The 22,596-nt window shown below is 38.3% G+C and overlaps 1 protein-coding gene across 1 annotated transcript in view; it reads left to right on the forward strand.

The window, feature by feature from the left end:
- LOC106086116 (corticotropin-releasing factor-binding protein) overlaps window positions 1-22,596 on the forward strand; it is a 126,832-nt gene that overhangs the window by 84,958 nt on the left and 19,278 nt on the right. The window contains exon 2 of the mRNA XM_059362100.1: window positions 16,295-16,370. Within this exon, the coding sequence (XP_059218083.1) occupies window positions 16,295-16,370 (76 nt within the window). The remainder of the gene's footprint in view (window positions 1-16,294; window positions 16,371-22,596) is intronic.

Raw genomic sequence — 22,596 nt, forward strand, 5'->3', positions numbered from 1 at the left:
TTTGATTTCTTGTACCTGGCAGCCATTTGTCGATTGTTCTAATGATTTTTGTCGATAGACATACTTTTTTACCTATGGCGAAACTTAAAAAAATGTCACGATCCGATGTTTCCATCCACCCCCACCTAGCTTCTCAACAAACTGACTACTCTATGCTCAAATAAGAAGTATCTGTGCAAAATTTCGAGATGCTAGCTTTACGCACTCGACCGCTATTATGATTTCCACAGACAAACGAATACAAGGGAATTTTGCATAGATAACCAGTAAGGAAAAGCAAAAGTCGGGCAGTGCCGACTTTACAATACCCCACACCTATCTTACATCTAATTCTGAACCAATTTTGATGGACCTCGGCAGATGTATCCAGATAGATTATTAATATTCCTGTATCAAATTTCGAGCAAAGCAAATATGTTCAAAATGTAATAACTACGGTTGAAAAATGATAACAAATTACCCAAAATCTGACGAACATATACATGAGAGCTACATCTAAATCTGAACTGATTTCGACCAAACTTTAGGGATATCGAGGAAACCGCTGTACAAAATTGTGGGAAGATTGGTCAATAAATGCGATATATATATATACAATATATGAGACCTAAATCTAAATCTGAACCGATTTCTGTGAAATTCGCCAGTAATATCGAGAGTCGTAAGAAAATCCTTCCTGCCAAATTTCCCGATAATCGGTTAACAAATGACCATTTTATTGCTGTATTACTGCAAATCGGACAAATATATATATGGGAGGTATATGCAAATCTGAACCGATTTCTATGAAATTTACCAGTAATATTGAGAGTTATAAGAAAAGCTTTCTTGCAAAATTTCGAGAGAATCGGTTAACAAATGACCATTTTATTGCTGTTTTACTGCAAATCGGACGAACATATATATGGGAGCTATATTCAAACCTGAACCGATATTTATAACATTCAACAGTAATATCGAGAGTTGTAAGAAAATCCTTCCTGCCAAATTTCGAGAGAATCGGTTAACAAATGACCATTTTATTGTTGTATTACTGCGAATCGGACGAACATACATATGGGAGTTATATCTAAATCTGAACCGGTTTCTATGAAATTCACCAGTAATATCGAGAGTTATAAGAAAATAGTTCCTGCCAAATTTCCAGAGAATCGGTTAACAAATGACCATTTTAATGCTGTATTACTGCAAATCGGACGAACATATATATGGGAGCTATATCTAATCTGAACCGATTTCGCCAGTAATATCGAGGGTCATAAGAAAATCCTTCCTACCAATTTTCCAGAGAATCTGTTAACAAATGACCATTTTATTGCTGTATTACTGCAAATCGGACAAACATATATATGGGAGCTATATGCAAATCTGAACCGATTTCTATGAAATTTACCAGTAATATTGAGAGTTATAAGAAAATTCTACCTGCAAAATTTCCAGAGAATCGGTTTACAAATGACCATTTTAATGCTGTATTACTGCAAATCGGACAAACATATATATGGGAGCTATATGCTAATCTGAACAGATTTCTATGAAATTCAACAGTAACATCGAGAGTTCTAAGGAAATCCTTCCTGTCGAATTTCAAGAGAATCGGTTAACAAATGACCATTTTATTGTTGTATTACTGCGTATCGGACGAACATATATATGGGAGCTATATCTTAATCTGAACCGATTTCTATGAAATTTACCAGTAATATTGAGAGTTATAAGAAAAACTTTCTTGCCAAAATGACCATTTTATTGCACTATTACTGCAAATCGGACGAACATATATATGGAAGCTAAATCCAAATCTGAACCGATTTTTTTCAATTTCAATAGGCTTCGTCTCTGGGCCAAAAAACAAATTCGTACCAAATTTGAAGACGATCAGATGAAAATTGCGACCTGTAGTTTGTACACAAATTAACATGGACAGACGGATAGACAGACGGACAGGCAGACGGACGGACAGACAGGCGGACATAGCTAAATCGAATAAGAAAGTGATTCCGAGTCGATCGGTATACTTATCAATGGGTCTATCTCTCTTCTTTTTGGGTGTTACAAACAAATGCACTAAGTTATAATACCCTGTACCATAGTAGTGGTGTAGGGTATAATAATTTCAGCTTCTATGGACTCAAGATGCCAAATCGGGAGATCGTTTCATATGGGAGCTATATCAGGGTTTATTCGAATCATACTTGTCACAATTGTTGAAAGTCAAACCCAAGACTACGTGCAAATTTTTAGCCTAATCGGACAGGAATTGAGGCTTCTAGGCGCTCAAGAAGTCAAGTCGAAGGACCACTTTATATGGGAGCTATATCCAAAGCATTTCCCATTTTCAATCCCTCAAAGACGTACATAAATAAGAAGTATCTGTGCAAAATTTCTATCGGCTAGCTTTACACTTTCGACCGCTATAGTGATTTCCATAGACAGACAAACACATGGACCGAAGAACATGGCTAGATCGACTTAGATTATCAAGACGATCAAGAATATATACTTTATGGAGTCGCTGGTGTTACAAACGGATTGACTAGATAAGTATACCCCCATCCTATGGTGATGGGTATTAAAATTTGACTTCGGAGCGCGAGAATATCGGACTTCAATGAAAGGATTTTGAAAATGAAGAACGAAACTGATATCCGTATTGTGGCGGCCCGCCACAAAATCTGTGCAATGCACCAACAGGCCAATCAGAACAACATGGGTCCCAAAGAGAATAGAGTACTAATCATGCATCCAATTTGGTGTAAAATTGATCCAGGAAAGACCCGTGGAACTTTAAAGATAATGAATCAGATGTGATATTTATTGGACACAAGTTTAACTGGGCTAGCTACGCTTCGTCGAATATTTGTATGGTCAATAAATAAGTCCCGTTGGGGATGTTTTGGGGTTTGGACGGTCAGACATTCAGAAATCCCGCCCTGAAAATGGATATAGGTTCGTTTCTACCCTCAAATACCTTTAATTTGATTGGTCCATTTTATCACGATTGGACTATATTCGTCTTTATACGCAAAAAAAAAATAAAACGTTTGGTACATTTTTACGACAAACAAAATCTCTTTATCACGAAGATTTTCGTTTATTGTAACCGTGTAATGTTTCGCTTCAACATATCATTAGCCATAAACGTAGGATCATTGAACGTAACTAACTTTGTTTATTATAAACCCTTTAGCAGCTTCGCCTACGGTAAACGGACCTTTATTTTGTTGTAATACCAAAAACTCTTAAATGGCAAAAGAGGGTCGATTGCCACAAACAAAGATTCGTGTACCGGATCAATAATTTTCTAATTTTCTACTAGAGAGAAAGGATGAGTATTTGAGCGTATATACCAATGGCGGGCGAAAATACTCACACTATTGCACATTACTGTGTACGTACACAAGAAAATAATCTCAAACAATCCCATGGGCTTCCAAATAATTATATATAGACACATTCTCACGCACAGTATACATTTTTTTTTGAGCAAAGAGCAGTCAATAAATTGAGCAGCGTGTTGAATTGGAAAGCAACACACAAATCGCTGCTAGATACAAAAAAAACACAACAAGAATTTCTAAGGCACATACATTGTTTGTTAATATTTACGCAGTAAAGAAATGTCCATCCCCAAGTAGGCATTGTAATGTGTGAAAACAACAATTCCCAGAAGTTTTTATACCCTCCACCATAGGATGGGGGATATACTTATTTCGTCATTCCGTTTGTAACATCTCGAATATGCGTCTAAGACCCCATATATTCTTGATCGTCATTACATTTTAAGTCGATCTAACCATGTCCGTCCGTCCGTCTGTTGAAAGCACTTTAACTTTCGAAGGAGCACAAATATACTGTGTAGGTTGGGAGTGTAAATGGACCATATCGGTCCATGTTTTGACTTAGCTGCCATATAAACGGATTTTGCGTTTGACTTCTTGAGCATCTAGAGGGCGCAACTCTAATCCGATTTGGCTGAAACTTTGCATAAAGTTGTTTGATTATGACTTTCAACAACTGTGCTAGGTATGGTTCAAATCGGTCTTAATCTGATATGGCTGCCATATAAACGGGTTTTGGGTCTTGACTTCTTGAACATCTAGATGGCGCAATTCTTATCCGATGTGGCTGAAATTTTGCACGTGGTGTTTTGGTATCACTTTCAACAACTGTGCCAAGTATAGTTTAAATCGGTTCATAACCTGGTATAGCTGCCATATAAACTGATTTGGGGTTGACTTCATGAGCCACTAGAGGGCGCAATTCCATTTTTTTTTTTTTTTGCATGAAGTGTTTTGTTGTGACTTCCAACAATTGTGCTATGTATGGTTGAAATCGGTTCATAAACTGATATAGCTGCCATACCGATCTTGAATTCTTGAGCCAATAGAGGGCGCAATTCTTATCCGATTTGGCTAAAATGCACGTGGTGTTTTGCTATCTGGTATTCAATAGCTGTGCTAAGTATGGTTCAAATCGGCTCATAACCTGATATAGCTGCCATATAAACCGATCTTCGGTCTTGGCTTCTTAAGCGACTAGAGGGCGCAATTCTCATCCCATTTGGCTGAAATTTTGCTCGAAGTGTTTTGTTATGACTTCTAACAACTGTACTTGGTATGGTTTTAATCAGTCCATAACCTGATATATCTGCCAGTTAAACCGATCTTGGATTTTGACTTCTTGAGCCACTATAGGGCGCAATTTCTATCCGATTTGGTTAAAATTTAGCATGAAGTGTTTTGTTATGACTTCCAACAATTGTGCTAAGTATGGTTGAAATCGGTCCATAAACTGATATAACTGCCATATATACCGATCTGGGATCTTGATTTCTTAAGCCTCTAGAGGGCGCAATTCTTATACGATTTTTTTTTTTTGAAATTTTCTACAACGGCTTCTCCAATGACCTTCAACATACGTGTCCAATTTGGTCTTAATCGAACTATAGCCTCATGCAGCTCCCACATAAACCGATCTCCCGATTATGCTTCTTGAGCCCCTAGAAAGCGCAATTCTTAAACGAATGAACTGAAATATAACCCAATGACTTCTACCATGGTCTTCAACATTCAATTCACTTATGGTACGAATCGGACGTAAACTTGATATATCTCCAAAAGCATAACAATTATTATCCATTATTCTTTGTTTGCCTAAAAAGAGATACCGCTCAAAAGACTCGACAAATGCGATTCATGGTGGAGGGTATATAAGATTAGGCCTGGCCGAACTTAGCACGCTCTTGTTGTTTTTTTGCTTTATTTATAGCATGACGAATACAGCAGATCATAATACAAAACCATAATGAAGTTGTGCGAAACTGGAAGGCCTTTAATATATTGGGTTGCCCAAAAAGTAATTGCGGATTTTTCATATAGTCGGCGTTGACAAATTTTTTCACAGCTTGTGACTCTGTAATTGCATTCTTCTTCTGTCAGTTATCAGCTGTTACTTTTAGCTTGCTTTAAAAAAAGTGTAAAAAAACTATATTTGATTAAAGTTCATTCTAAGTCTTATTAAAAATGCATTTACTTTCTTTTAAAAAATCCGCAATTACTTTTTGGGCAACCCAATAATTTTGTATCATAGCATCAAAAAAAAATTCACATAAACTATGAAGGCGTTTTAATTACCAACTGTTATCAGCTTATAATTGGCAAAAATTTAAGTTTAAATTAAGTCAAAGGATTTATCTCACTTCCTTCTGAGTGTTGCAAACAAATGCACAAAGTTATAATACGATATACCACAGTGGTGGTGTAGGATATAAAAATAACTTTATTAAGTCTTAAATCTAATCTCAACTTTTCGAAATTCAAAACCATTTGACATTCTAGGCTGCCCATTACTAACTTACCAAGGCAACCTACCAATCAAGTAGGCTTGCTATACCCCCATCACCATTTACAATAATGTAGACAATTTATAATCATAATTCTTAAGAACTCTATTACACCAATGATGGCAACCTATTTAGTTTTGAATTTTCATTTGTCACTTGAAACGCTTCAAGTCCTTTCGCCCTCCCCTACTTTTAAATTAGCACCACTGCAAATGCCTTAGTTTTTAAATACAAAACCCCTACACAATCTTCTTACGTAAAGTAACAACAGCCACACGTACAGCAGAGATTCCCCTAGGGAACTCTTGGCATTTCCCTTAACAAATATCACTCTAACGCAAAAGATGAAGAAGAAGAAGTTGACCTTCTGTACTTAAATCCAATAATTGCTTACCATGGCAACATTAACAGTTCCTCAGGATTATGACATGCCTTAGAATTCCATTATAGCGGTTGTTTAAACTCTTTCTCTTTCAATACTTTTTTCTTAGAATGTATTTTCTTTTTTCTTTATTTTTATACAGTTACCCTGTTTTCCTTTTCATACATATATTTTTTTTTTTTTTTTTGGTTCGTGTCTTAATGAAGTTGTTAATTATTCATAACGTTGCCATTGTTTTCTTTGATGGAATGTTATGGCATTACAATAAAAATTCTGTTTTGATTCATGTTGACCACTTTTTGTTGAGTTCAAGTTTCACTGAATTATAAAATATCTTAAATGCTTTAACAGCAGAATTATGGGAAAAACACGTTAAAGTTTCGTTAAAGTTTACGGAAGTCATCTTTGGAAAATTTGGAAGCAAATGCACCTTAGACGCCGAACGCCTGAGTTTTAACCCTGACCCAGAACATCAGAAAAATGTTTCATCAGTTGTTATCCTCTCACTTACGCTGGCTATATTTGTGAGGCCTGAAGACATAAAATAATTCTCGGCCAAAAGACACTGCACAGGGAATAAGGGTACTACATTTTTTGATATCTGAAGGGGCGGCGGACCCTCCCCCTTACCATCATTTTCACTAACGCCAGATCTCGGACATCGGTGGTGTGATTTAAGCGAAATGTTGTGTGCTCTCATATGGTACCCTAAAAATAAAAATTTGGTATACAAATTTTGGATGGGGTACCTAGGGGGTCTGCCCCACCCTAAAACCTACCAAACATACATTTAGACCAATCACGACAATATGGGACTCAAATGATAGGTATTTAGGATAAGAAAACGTATCTGATATCCAATTGTCGGACCAAGTGCTAGGAGGACCGCCCCAAAACACCCCTAAATTGGACATATTTACCGACTCAAATGAAAGGTATTTGCGAGTAGAATACGAATCTGATATCCAAATGTGGGACCATGTTTCTGGGGGTCCACCCCTTTCCCAAAACATCCCCCAAACTGGACTTTGGGGGAACAACCCGATCCCCAAAACATCCCTGAAGCGGGCATATTTACCCACCGTGTCAATGTGGAGCTTAAACGAAAGGTATTGAGGGGTAGAGCAACAATTAATACCCACTTTCGGGACCAATTTTCTGGGGGTCTACCACTTTCCCAAAATACCCCACAAACAGCAATTTTTTTACTGACCATCGCAATATGGGGCTCAAATAAAGGTATTTGGGAGTAGAATACGAATTTGATATCCAATAGAACCATGTATTTAGGGCATCACCCCTTTCCCAAAGCACCACCAAAGCGAAACAATCTTTCGACCATGCCAATATGTGGTTCAAATGAAAGGTATTTGAGATTAGAAAACGAATTTGATAACCTATTTTGGGGCTATGTGTTTGGGGGACGCCTCATACTGTAAACTCCTCTTATGCCAATGGCAATATGGGGTTTAAATAAATGGTATTTGAGAGAAGAGCACGACGCTGATATTTTTTCAGGGCCAAGGATCTGGGAGACCACCTCTCCCTCAAAAACACCCCTAAATCGCACATCATGAGAATATCAGGCTGAAATGAAGTATTTTAAGAATGGACTACACCTTACATCCAAACTTAAATTCGTAGACCAATAAAAATCATATGGGATTCAGATAAAGGCACTTATATTGTTAAACTGCCCGTCAAGTTAGCATGGTATTTCACTAAAAGATCTTTAATTGTCGAAAGTAAATATTCCAAGGAAACTTTTGTTCCATATAAAGTAAAAGAAGGCGCAGCGGAGCGGGCCCGGCTAGTCTTATACATAAAATTGAATTTGTATTTGTTTGTTTGTTTGTTCCGTATAGACTCAAAAATGGCTGAACCGATTACCTTAAAATTTTCACAGATTATGTGAGTTGATCTGGAAGGAAACATAGGCTAATAATTTTTTGATATCGGGAGGGGGGGCGGATCCTCCCCCTTACCCCAAAAGTACTACCCAAAAATAAAAGTGGAGCGATCGGGACAATATGGGATTCAAATGAAAGATATTCAAGAGTACGAATTTCATAATAAAAGTTAGGTCCAAGTACCTGGGGGGCCGCCCCAGCAACAAAACCTCTTAAAATAGGTTTATTTGACGATCATGACAATATGGGACTCAAATGAAAGGTATTCGGAAGTAGATTGCGAATATGGTCAGGAAGAAGAAATATGCTATATAATTTGTTGATATCGTTACCTTAAAAATATCACTCAAAATCACTAGTGGACCGATAAAAACAATATGGATATCAAATGAAAGGTATTGAAGAGTATAATACGAATATGACATTAAAAATTGGGTCCAAGTACCCAGGAAGTCGCCCAAACCCCAAAATATCTAAAAACAGACAAATTGGTAGTCCATATCAATATGGGGCTTAAATGAGAGGTATTCGGAGGTAGATTACGATTCTGACATACAAAATCAGATCGAAGTGTAGTTGGTCACCCCACCCCCCAAAAACTCCCCAAATGGGCATATGACCCATCATGGCAATATGGGACTCGGTCATATAAACCGATCTGTGGTCTTGACTTTTTGAGCCTCTAGAGGGCGCAATTCTCATCGGATTTAGCAGAAATTTTACATGAGGTGTTTTCTTATCACTTCCAACAACTGTGCTAAGTATGGTTCAAATCGGTTCATAACCTGTTCATGATATAGCTGTCATATAAACCGATCTGTGGTCTTGACTTTTTGAACCTCTAGAGGGCGCAATTCTCATCGGATTTGTCTGAGATTTTTTACAACGGCATCTCCCATCACCTTCAAATCGTCTGAATCAAGTAAGGTCTGAATCGGTCTATAGCCTGATACAGCTCCCATTTTAAACGATCTCTCTATTTTACTTCCAGGGCTCAAGAAGTAAAGGGCGCAATCCTTATTCGAATTGGCTGAAATTTCACACAATGACTCCTACTATGTCTCCAACATTGAATTCAATTATGATCCGAAACGGACCATCTAATAGCATAGCAATTATTTTCTTGTATCCGGGTATATATTAACACCTCAGCTCTAACCACACAGAATTTCAAAGAGTTATGATTCTATCCCTTTATGCGTCGCTTCTGGATCTGAAACTTCTGATGTTTCCTATTTCCTATTGTCACCCAAATTATCCTTTAATGTCCAGGATAGTCTTTAACCGACCGGAGGTCACCGTAGCGCAGAGGTTAGCACGTCCGCCTATGACGCTGAACGCCTTGGTTCGAATCCAGACGAGACCATCAGAAAACAAGTAAGAAGGCACTAAGTTCGGCCGGGCCGAACTTTGGATACCCACCACCTCGGGTATATATGTGAACCACATTTCGTCAAAATCCAGTGAAAAATGCATACCTTATGCCCCATAGCAGCTCTATAGATATCATGCGATTTAGACCAAATGCTTATAAGTACAAGTCATTGTTCAACCGAGAGATCGGTCTATATGGCAGCTATATCCAAATCTGGACCGATCTGAGCCAAAATGAAGACAAATATCGAAGGGCCTAACACAAGTCATTGTCCCAAATTTCGGCGACATCGGATAATAAATGCGCTTTTTATGGGCCCAAAACCTTAAATCGAGAGATCGGTCTATATGGCAGCTATGTCCAAATCTGAACCGATCAGGGCCAAATAGAAGATAGATGTCGAAGGGCCTAAGGCAAATCACTGTCCCAAATTTCAGCAAAATCGGATAATAAATGTGGCTTTTATGGGCCTAAGACCATAAATCGGAGGATCGTTCTATATGGCAGCTATATCCAAATTTGGACCGACCTGGGCCAAATTGACGAAGGATGTTGAAGGGCTCAACGCAACTCACTGTCCCAAATTTCAGCAAAATTGGATAATAAATGTGGCTTTTATGAGCCTAAGACCATAAATCGGAAGATTGGTCTATATGGCAGCTATATCCAAATTTGGACCGATCGGAGCCAAATTGACGAAGGATGTCGAAGGGCTCAACGCAACTCACTGTCCCAAATTTCAGCAAAATCGGATAATATATGTGGCTTTTATGGGCCTAAGACCATAAATCGGAGGATCGGTGTATATGGCAGCTATATCCAAATCTGGACCGATCTGAGCCATATTGACGAAGAATGTTGAAGGGCCTAACACAGCTCACTATACCAAATTTCATCCAAATCGGATATAAAATGTGACTTTTATGGGCTTAAGACCCTAAATCTGAGGATCGGTCTATATGGCAGCTATATCCAAATTTGGACCGATCTGAACCAAATTGACGAAGAATGTCGAAGAGCCCAACGCAACTCACTGTCCCAAATTTCAGCAAAATCGGATAATAAATGTGGCTTTTATGGGCCTAAGACCCTAAATCGGCGGATCGGTCTATATGGGGGCTATATCAAGATATAGTCCGATATAGCCCATCTTCGAACTTAACCTGCTTATGGACAAAAAAAGAATCTATGCAAAATTTCAGCTCAATATCTCAATTTTTAAAGACTGTAGCGTGATTTCAACAGACAGACGGACAGACGGACAGACGGACGGACATGTCTAGATCGTCTTAGATTTTTACGCTGATCAAGAATATATATACTTTATAGGGTCGGAAATCGATATTTCGATGTGTTGCAAACGGAATGACAAAATGAATATACCCCCATCCTTCGGTGGTGGGTATAAAAATTTCAACGTTGGTTTTCCCCTCCTAATGGTGGCAACATTTGTGAGGTATTATGCCTTGTAAAACTTCTCTCCAAAGAGGTGTCGCACTGCGGCACGCCGTTCAGACTCGGCCATAAAAATGAGACCCCTTATCATTGAGCTTAAACTTGAATCGGACTGCACTCATTGATATGTGAGAAGTTTGCCCCTGTTCCTTAGTGGAAAGTTCATGGGCAAAATTTGCATTGCCGTCTTAAACCGTCCAGGATAGTCTTCAACTCACAAAACTACCCATGCTATGCTCTGCAAAAATTCTCAGTAGAGTGTTTTACAAAGATTCGTTTAACCAAATCTTTATTCATTCCTTAACCCTTAGAAGTGGTAAAATTATGCCTCTCTGTGGTGTGGCCTGCGATACATTTCTCTTATTTGTATGCCATGAGCCTTGCAGCTTAACCTTACCATGTGTCAAGTGTCAACATCAGTTAACGCTGTTTTTACCCTGTGCACTTAGTCATGTAGGGCAGTTTTCAGTTAACTCCTTTATTTTTACACAGGAATCCCTGTGTACACCGATATCCCATCACGCTTCAATATCTTGAGTAACTAGCCTTTCCTTGCTTGGCTATGATTGCAGCGTTTGTCTCCTGTCAGGTCTCTTGAAACTTAGGCATGCTGTAAATATAAAACGGCTAGATGAGGAGCAAGTCAGTTAGCTTGCCATCGCCAACAGTTATGCCTGATATTTCTTTTAAACTCGTAATTAGATTTTCCGAGAAATTTAATCGTTGTAAACAAATAAATCGAAAAATTAATGTTATTAAAATTTTCTCTAAAGAGAAAGCTAAACTATTAAATTAACGTTTTTTGTTTGTTCTGAATAAGCCGCCAATATCTGCAATCACAACAATATTGCCATCTGCCAAGTTTCAAAGTTTAATTTGTCAACACCAAAAAACCGTTGTAATCTAATCCTCCTACACAAAAATTTCGCAGCAAATATTGTTGACTAAAATATATTCGCTGGTGTTCATTCTGCGAAAAACTTCCATCAATGTTTTTCAATTGGTGTACTATTGGGTTGCCCAAAAAGTAATTGCGGATTTTTCATATAGTCGGCGTTGACAAATTTTTTCATAAAAAGTAAATTTGATTAAATTTCATTCTATGTTTTATTAAAAATGCATTTACTTTCTTTTAAAAAATCCGCAATTACTTTTTGGGCAACCCAATATATACAAAACACAAGCGAAATATCTAACCAAAAATGAAATGCCTCTTAAATCACAAATTAATTTGATATTTATTACCAAACACCATATGGTGGCGACAAAGCCAAAACCAAGCCAATCCGTCATCATCATAATGGGGAAATACTTACGTACAGATTATTACACCACAAAATCTCTCCACAGTAAATAATTCCATAGGAACACTAAATCGTCAAATATTAAATATAAAAATATCTGGCAAATATTTGCTTGGACATGGCCAAGCTGAAATCACTGTTTGTATTAACAAAGGACTATGTGGGCTAACAATACACTGGACAAAATCTTAGTAATGGTTTATGAAAATTAATGTTTGGAAATTCAGTGTTGAAAATAGGATATATAAAATTCCTACTTCTTACATTTATTCAATAAAACTCAAAAACTGTTCAGCCAATTCGGATGATAATTGCGCCCTCTTGTGGCTCCAGAAGTCAAGATCCCAGATCGATTTATATGGCAGCTATATCAGGTTATGTACCGATTTGTGCCATACTTAGCACAGTTATTGGAAGTCCTAACAAAACACCACATGCTAAAGTTTAGCCAAATTGGATGAGAATTGCGCCCTCTATTGGCTCAAGAAGTCAAGATTCCAGATCGGTTTATATGACAGCTATACCAGACCGATTTGAATCATACCTTACACAGTTGTTGGAAGTGATACCAAAACACTACGTGCAAAATTTCAGTCAAATCGGACGAGAATTGTGCCCTCTAGAGGCTCATGAAGTCAAGATCCAGGATTGGTGTATATGGCAGCTATACCAGGTTATGTACCGATTTGCGCCATACTTAGCACAGTTATTGGAAGTCCTAACAAAACACCTCATGTAAAAGTTCAGCCAAATTGGATGAGAATTGCGACCTCTAGAGGCTTCAGAAGTCAAGATCCCAGATCGGTTTATATGGCAGCTATATCAGGTTATGTACCAATTTGCACCATATTTAGCACAGTTATTGGAAGTCCTAACAAAACACCTTATGTAAAAGTTCAGCCAAATCGAACGAGAATTGTGCCCTCTAGAGGCTCAAGAAGTCAAGATCCAAGATCGGTTTCCATGGCAGCTATATCAAAACATTGACCGATTCGGTCCATTAACAATCCCAATCGACCTACACTAATACGAAGTATTTGTGCAAAATTTCAAGCGTCTAGCTTTACTCCTTCGAAAGTTAGAATGCTTTTGACAGACAGATGGACGATCGGACGGACGGACATGGCTAGATCGACTTAAAATTACATGACGATCTAGAATATATATACTTTATGGGGTCTCAGACGCATATTTCGAGGTGTTACAAACAGAATGACGAAATTAGTGCACCCCAATCCTATGGTGGAGGGTATAAAAAAAAAATATTTATAATCCCCTCCAATGCTTCGTTGAACAGCATAGACTTATGAGTCAAAGAAAGATTGATTTATGACATTGTCCGGAAAAAGAGTTTTTCTATACAGTACACTCAAATGAATAGCATCAATTCATACTGTATGGAACCAAAACATTGTCGCTAACACTAACCACAGGTTCAAGTTTCAATCCCATGGCAGCCGGTTGGACGCACCAAGGGCTGCCGCCTCAGTGTACGTGTTCGTCTTTTATTCGTCATGGGAGAGGCACATCCCGGAGTGCTTTCTCCGCACACTTCTGGTCCGTGCCGGGAAATGAAAAGAACCCCGGACCCTGGTTCTGCTCGGTTTGCCAGAACCGCCTCCATCATCGGTCGGTGTCGGTGAGGTGTAACCGGTGCATGGGGTGCGTACATTTCCGATCTTGCTCTGGCCTCACTTCACTACGGGAGTATAGTCATACTGGATATGTTGCATGGTGCTGTGCGAACATAGCCAGCAGTGGGTCACAAGCGTCTTCGACGCCGGCTTCTGCGACCTCGTCGTCGGACTATGTGACCCCCCCGACCTCTCCCGTGCGGCAATATACGTAACAGCAGCATCTCAGCCCCAATATTGCCACGCCAGTGCCGGGAAGTGTATCATTTTTGCAAATAAACTGCAACAGTCTCCGTGGCAAGATCGATGAGATTGTGGATTTAATGAGTCGGAAGAACATTTTGGTCGCAGCGATCCAGGAGACAAAGCTGAGCAACACCTGCAGCTTGACCAGTTGTCACGGATGCAATGTGCTACGAAAGGATCGCTCATGGAATGGAGGTGGGAGATTGGCCTTCGTGATACACCATTCCGTGCAATATAGACCCATCTCGCCTGCGCCTGGCGCTAGAGTCGGAAAAACATATTGGTCGCAGTGCTACAGGAGACAAAGCTGACCAACCTCTGCAGCTAGCACAGTTGTCACGGATACAATGTGCTACGTAAGGATCGCTCAAGGAACGGAGGTGGGGGATTGGCCTTCGTATATATATTCTTGATCGTCGTGACATTTTATGTCAATCCATGTCCGTCCGTCTGTCGAAAGCATGCTAACTTTCGAAGGAGTAAAGCTAGCTGCTTGAAATTTTGCACAAATACTTCTTATTAGTGTAGATCGGTTGGTATTGTAAATGGACCATATCGGTCCATGTTTTGATATAGCTGCCAAATAAACCGATCTTGGGTCTAGACTTCTTGAGCCTCTAGCGCAATTCTTATCCGATTGGAATGAAATTTTCCATGAAGTGTTTTGTTATGATATCCAATAACTGTATCAAGTATGGTTCAAATCGGTCCATAACCTGATATAGCTGCCATATAAACCGATCTTGGGGCTTGACTTCTTGATCATCTAGAGGGCGCAATTCTCGTTCGATTTGACTGAAATTTTGAATGCAGTATTTTGATATCACTTTCAATAACTGTGCTAAGTATGGTTCAAATCGGATCATAACCTGATATAGCTGCCATATAACCGATCTTGGGTCTTGACTTCTTGAGCATTTAGAAGGCACAATACGATTTGGCTGTAATTTTGCACGTTGTATTTTGACATCACTTCCAACATTTGTGCGAAGTATGGTCCAAATCGGACCATAACCTGGTATAGGTGCCATATAAACCGATCATGGAACTTTACTTATTGAGCCACTAGAGGGCGCAATTCTTATCCGATTTGGCAAAAATTTTGCATGAGGTGTTTTGATGACTTCCAAAAACTGTGATGAGTATGGCGCAAAAAGGTACATAACCTGATATAGCTGCCGTATAAACTGATCCGGCATCTTGACTTCTTGAGCCTCTAAAGAACGCCATTCTCATCCGATTTGGCACAAATTTTGTACAACGGCTTCTCCCATGGCCTTCAACATATGTGTGCAATCGATCTATAGCTTGATAAAGCTCCCATATGAAACGATCTCCCGATTTTGCTTCTTGAGCCCCGAATCGGACTATAACTAGATATGGCTATTCCTCCTTTTCCTTCTCCTCCGTCCTCCGTCCTCCGTCCTTATTCATTATTCTTTGTTTGCCTAAAAAGAGATACTGCGCAAAGAACTCGACAGATGCGATCCATGGTGGAGGGTATATAAGATTCGACCCGGGCAAACTTAGCACGCTTGTATTTGTTTAATTTTAAGTAGCCAGTACTCCTTCTCCTAGTATCCTCGCACTCACAACTTTTTGTACTCAAACATCTTCCAAGTTTTATTACAGTTAATTATAGACAAAGGAAATCTGTAGACTACTAATAACAATTTGTTTAAAAAAGCTCTAAAAAACGGAAGAAATGTCAAATTCTCAGTCGTTTATATGTGAGTGCGCAAGGTACCCCGCCGACATGGAACGGACAACTTTTGAGTTATTTTAATAACATTTTGAGTTTCAAAGTCCATAGCTTTCCTTTGTCTATTTGGCTTTTCTTACAGTGTGCTATTTAAACACTGCGACTCTTATTGCTGGTAATAATTGACAAAATATTTGAAAGCTTTAATTTGGTGAAGAGCATTTGAAGTGGTTTATTTAGTTTCACGTCAATCACTTGCCCAACCAAAAACCAGAAATTTTTATTTAATTTCATTTAATGACATCGTAGGTGCAACGAGTTTAGGTATTTGTAAGAAATGTTTTCAAGTACAAAACAAATAAATGTTTGCCATTTGATATGGACAAATATTTGGAAAATTATTTTAACAAGTTGTGTTTTTCCTTTCTTCCTTCTCCTTAGGCTTGGCCCAACGTAAAGAGGACATTCGATTTGTATCCGCCCAATCCAAACCCCTATGAGATACACACCATAACAGGTAATTTAAGAACGAAAAAATTTCATATGGCCATTGGATATTTAATAAAACAAAAAACTTTTAGAAGTGAAAAAGTTTTTGAAATAAATGAGAAGGGCAAAAGGTTATATGATTTAAAAATGGCACGTGTTTCAACAAATAATGCATCAAAAAGATCAAAGTTTATATAAAACTCAAATATCAGTTATAGGTTATTGGAAATTTTAGAAATTTTTTTCATCGTAAATGTCAACAAGAAGAAAGTGTTGTTGGTTTTAATTTTGTAAAAATATAAAATTGTAACAAAAATAACTTTCCAAAAAATTAAAAAAAAAAAAATTTTACAAAATTTAATTTCTATGGGAAATTTTGTCAAAATTTCATTTCTATGGGAAATTTTGTCAAAATTGTCATTTCTATGGGAAATTTTGTCACGTCTAGTTTCTATGCGAAGTTTTGTCAAAATATGTAGGTCTAACTAAGCTGGTTTGTCCAACAATAAAATGAAATAACTTCTGTGACCAAACTAAAGAAACGCAAAACGAATGAATGCACGAACAGCACGTCGAAAAATATGTGGCCGCAATATGATCATATTGAAAGGCAAGCAAAGTTTGTCTGGATAACAAGTCTTTGGATTTTTGTGTGTTAATGATGTCAGATGTTTTTTCGAAGAGACGTTGGTTGTTAGATTTTAATTTTTATACCCACCACCGTAGGATAGGGGGTATATTCATTAAGTCATTCCATTTGCAACACATCGAAATATCAATTTCCGACCCCACAAATATATATATATTTCAGATCGTCGTAAAATTCTAAGACGATTTAACGATGTCCGTGTGTCTGTCCGTTCGTGTGTCTGTCCCTCTATCCGTCTGTCCGTCCGTCTGTTGTATACACTCTACAGGCTTTTAAAATTGAGATATTGAGCTGAAATTTGGCACAGATACCTCTTTTTGATGCACGCTGGTTAAGTTCTTGAACGGGCCACATCGGACCAAATTTGGATATAGCTGCTATATAAACCGATTTTCCGATAAAAGGGTCTAATGCCCATAAAAATATTTAATTTCATTAATTTTTCATCCGATTTTGCTGAAATTTGAAAAAGTGAGTAGTTTTAGACCTCCCGACATCTGACCCAAATATGGATCAGATCCGACAATATTTATATATAGCTGCCATATAGACCGATCTGCCGATGAAGGGTCTGAAGCCCATAAAAGCTATATTTATTGCCCAATTTCGCTGAAATTTTAAACAGTGGGTTATTTTAAGCCTCTCGACATCTAATCTAAGTGTGGTTCATATCGGACTATATTTAAATATAGCTGCCATATAGACCGATCTGCCGATAAAGGGTCTGAAGCCCATAAAAGCTTTATTTATTGCCCAATTTCGCTGAAATTTGAAACAGTGGGTTATTTTAAGCCTCCCGTCATCTGGCCAAAGTATGGATCAGATCGGACTATATCTAGATATAGCTGTCATATAGATCGATCTCCCGATAAAGGGTTTCAAGCCTATAAAAGCTTTATTTTTTAACCGATTTTGCTGAAATTTAAAACAGTGAGTAGTTTTAGGCCTACCAACATCTGACCCAAATATGGATCAGATCGGACTATATTTAGATATAGCTGTCATATAGACCGATCTCCCGATAAAAGTTCTGAAGCCCATAAAAGCTTTATTTTTTAACCGATTTCGCTGAAAGTTGAAACAGTGAGTAGTTTTAGGCCTCCTAACATAGGACCCAAATATGGTTCAGATGGGACTGTATTTAGACCGTATACCATATAGACCGATATGCCGATAAAGGGTCTGAAGCCCATAAAAGCCTTATTTTTTATCCGATTTTGCTGAAATGTAAAACAGTGAGTAGTTTTAGGCCTACCAACATCTGACCCGAACATAGTTCATAGTTCAGACTATATCTAGATATAGCTGTCCTATAGACCGATCTCCCGATAAAGGGTCTGAAGCCCATAAAAACCCTATTTATTATCCGATTTCTCTGAAATTTCAAACAGTGGGTAGTTTTAGGTCTCCCGACATCCGCCCCAAATATAGTTTGGATCGGACTGTATTAGGATATTGCTGCCATATAGACCGATCTGCCGATAAATGGTCTGAAGCCCATAAAAGCATTACTTTTTTTTGGAGCTCATAAAAGCTTTATTTATTACCCGGTTTTGTTGAAATTTTAAATACAAAGTTCAACAGTGAATTTTATTTATTAGACCACTCAATGTCCGTGCCGAATTTGGGTGCATAAGTTTGGATACCCACCACCCGAGGTGGTGGGTATCCAAAGTTCGGTTCGGCCGAACTTAATGCCTTTTTACTTGTTTTTTTTTTTTTTTTTTGTATTGGTTATCTACATTCAAAATAATATTTCAAAGCTACTACTTGGGATACCACATTTTCAAAGATCCGCAGGTCTTCTTGAGTTTATCCCAATTTGAGGGTAAACTATGTACTCTACTATCAAAGACCCTCCTATTCCAAACTGATCGGTCTTCATAAATTTTTTAATTCCTTTTTTTTGGTTAGGATTGTGGGAGGGAAATTGCCCTCTGACACATCTTTTCATTTGAGTACAGTATATTCTCGGTCGGCCTACATGACAGTTTGTTTTTGCTTTTATTGGGGGGAGAGGGTCAGTCACCCCGACGCCAAAGACCCAAAGACAATTTATTTGAGTCCTTTACTGTCGCGATCTACGTGCCCTGCTGAACGGCAGGACGACAGGACGTGACCGAGATACTTGAATCCCTATATCAAACTTAAAATCGAACTCTACTGACATAGACCTTTCATGATGGTCTAATATGGTTGGTTGGTTTTGGGACGGCCTCCTTGGTAATTACACCCAATGCTTACTATTCGATACTCATATTCATGCTCTATTCTCGAATACCTTTCATTGGAGTCCCATATTGTCGCGGTCGGTTCACTTTTGATTTTGGGCTGTACTTTTGATGCGGTTTTGGGCTTGGTGCGACACCCTAGGTGCTTGGATTTTTCACATCACATTCGCTGTCTACTCCCGAACACCTTTTATTAGAGACCCATAGGCCCATATTTTCCCGATCGGTCCACTTTGCTTTAGGTAGGTTTTAGGCTTGGGACGGCTCCCTACATATTTGGATCCAATTTGTAATATAATTTTCATACTCCACTCTCGAATACCTTTCATTGGGGTCCTATATTGTCCCGATCGGCCCACTTTTCATTTTGGGGGTACTCTTGGGGAAAGCTCTAGGTATTTGGATCCAATTTTTGACACCATATTCGTATTCTAATTCCGAAAGTCTTTCATTTGATTCCCATACTGTCCCAATCGGTCCATTTTGATTTGGGCGGTACTTTTGGGTGGTTTTGGGCTTGGGAGGGCTCTCAGGTACTTGAACCCAATTTTAAATATCATATTCATATTCTACTCCCAAATTCTAAGACGATTTAACGATGTCCGTCTTCCTGTCCGTCCGTCTGTTGTAAACACTCGACAGGCTTCAAAAATTGAGATATTGAGCAGAAATTTGGCACAGATACGTCTTTTTGACGCACGCTGGTTAAGTTCTTGAACGGGCCACATCGGATTATATTTGGATATAGCTGATATAAAGACCTTTCATTTGAGTCTCATATTTTCCAGATCGGTCCACTTTTGATTTTGGGCGCTACTTTTGGCGCGGTTTGGGCCTCTAGATATTTGAACCCAATTTTTAATACCATGTTCGTATTTAACTCCCAAATACCTTTCATTTGAGTCCCATATTGTCCCAATCGGTAAAGATTTCCTACTGGGGGGTTTTTAGGGGTGGGAAGGCCCCTCAGACATTAAGGAATAAATTTTTATGCATTATTTTTACTCTCTTTTAAATACTTTTCATTTGATACCCATATTGCCCAAAGCGATAAAAGTGTCCTGTTGGGGGGTATTTTTGGGAGTCAAAATTTTTGTCAAAATTTCATTTCAATAGGAAATGTTCTCAAAACTTCATTTCAGTAGGAAATTTTGTCAACATTTCATTTCAGTAGGAAATTTTGTCAACATTTCATTTCTACAGAAAATTTTGTCAAAATTTCATTTCTATAGGAAATTTTGCCAAAATTTCATTTCTATAGGAAATTTTCCTAAAATTTCATTTCCTGAGGAATTTCTTTTTTCTTCTTGTGGGAAGTTTGCCCCTGTTCCTTAATGGAATGGGCAACTTTTCACTTGCAAACAATTTCTTTTCAAACTTTGTATTCCACTTACAAAATGCCTAATTGATTTTCATACCACGACCTTAAGTTAGTTCATGTCTGGTATTGCGTCCCCACCTAAGTGGCGGTGTCTGTTAGCCACGAAAGCCCAGCAATGGCATAGGAAATGCTCCAACGTCCATTATCATCCCTAAATGCCCTACACATGGTATCATTTGCCACACCGATTTTGCATAAATGACCACGTAGTCCCATGTGCCCTCTTATGATACCGAAAGCTACAATACATTCCTTCTTACATCCTAACCGAAATTTTAATAACGCAAAAACACAACCAAATAGAAATGAATTACCATAAAATATAAATAAGTGAACTAAATTTACCATTTTGCGTATCCCAATTCCAAAGTCAAGCTGAACATTACTTTATCTAACTCATAAAATAGTTTACAACCTGAACAAACTGCTTAGGTAGTTACCACCTCCACAGCAGTAGTTATCCAATGACCCGTGAGATGTTGTCGTCAAATCGATATCAGTTATAATTATTTATGAATATTATACTGCCAAATTAATTTGTGCCCTCATTGAAGTCATTAATGACCACTCTCATATGACTTTAATATCAAAATTAATCGTAGAGGCTCTAAGCGATATGCGTCTATTAAAGGACATATAAACTCATTATCAATGGAATTGCAAAAGCCAAAGTGCCAAAGGGGAGGATGCCTCTTCATCCTCTAACAATTTGCAACAATTAGTTGAAGTTTGCCAAGACACATTTATTGCAGCACCATATTTTGCGGAGGCTGCCAAGCTCCAACACATCGCCTCCCCTGCCTTGCGGCATTCGAAAACCATATTGTCCGTTACGTTAATATTTGCTCAACGTTACGTGTTTATCCTGACCCACCCTAAATCGAGCGAATCCGAGTGGGCACATCCTCCACACAACTTTGTTAAACATTTGCTCCATGGCAGCTGTACGAAAATTTGATATCGACGAAATATCACAATAAGTGGCAAACTCCCAAAACTGACACATGCACACATTCTCATGCGACCCTCAGCCCGTTGGCTATTCGCGTCAACCGGTGGGTGGCAAGGGGTGGGATGAGGATGGTAATCAAAGTAAACGCCTTTTGAATTTCATTGAATTTCATTCACATCCCACAGCATTATGTGGGTATTATGAGTAGTTGCAGCCATTGACACCAAATGACCATGGATGGGATGACATCAACCAACATTAAGGTGTGAGGTGTGTGACATTTGATTTTTATTGATAATCTCAACGAAATTATATTTTTATTAAAAACTTAACTAATTTCAAAACTAATAACATAGAATAAGTAGTCGAAATTAGTTTCTAACAGAATGAAAATGCCAATTTGCCCATTTAAGAGCAGAGGAGGGAAAATCCTTGCATAACAATAAATGCTGTCCGATTCAAGTTTAAGCTCAATGATAAGAGACATTCTTTTAATAGAAAAGTCAAAACGGTGTGGCTCCTTTGGGGAGAAGCTTAACATGGCTGCTATGCTAAACATAGATTGGGGGAATACCAATTTCTTCATTCCGTTTGTAACACATCGAAATATTGATGTGAAACCCAACAAGTTATGGACCAATTTGGGCCATACTAAGCACAGAGTCAAAAAACCTCATCCAAATTTCAGACTAATCGGACAATAATTGTAACCTATAGGCGCACAATAAGTCGAGACCCCAGATCGGTTTATTTGGCAGCTTTATCAGGTTATGGATAGTTTTATACCAAACTTAACACAGTTGTTAGAAGTCAAAACAAAACACATCATGCTAAATTTCAGCCAAATCGGATAAGAATTTCGACCTATAGGGGCTTTAGAAATAAAATCGAAGACCGTTTTATATGGAAGCAATATTAGGTTAGGAACCTATTTGGTCACAAAATTTCAACAAAATCGGATAGGAATTGCGCCGTCTAGAGGCTCAAGAAGTTAGTTACAAGACCGACTTTTACTAATAAGAAATACCTGTGCAAAATTTC

This window comes from Stomoxys calcitrans, chromosome 2 (assembly GCF_963082655.1).
Source record: "Stomoxys calcitrans chromosome 2, idStoCalc2.1, whole genome shotgun sequence".
In the NCBI taxonomy this organism is placed as follows: Eukaryota; Metazoa; Arthropoda; class Insecta; order Diptera; family Muscidae; genus Stomoxys; species Stomoxys calcitrans.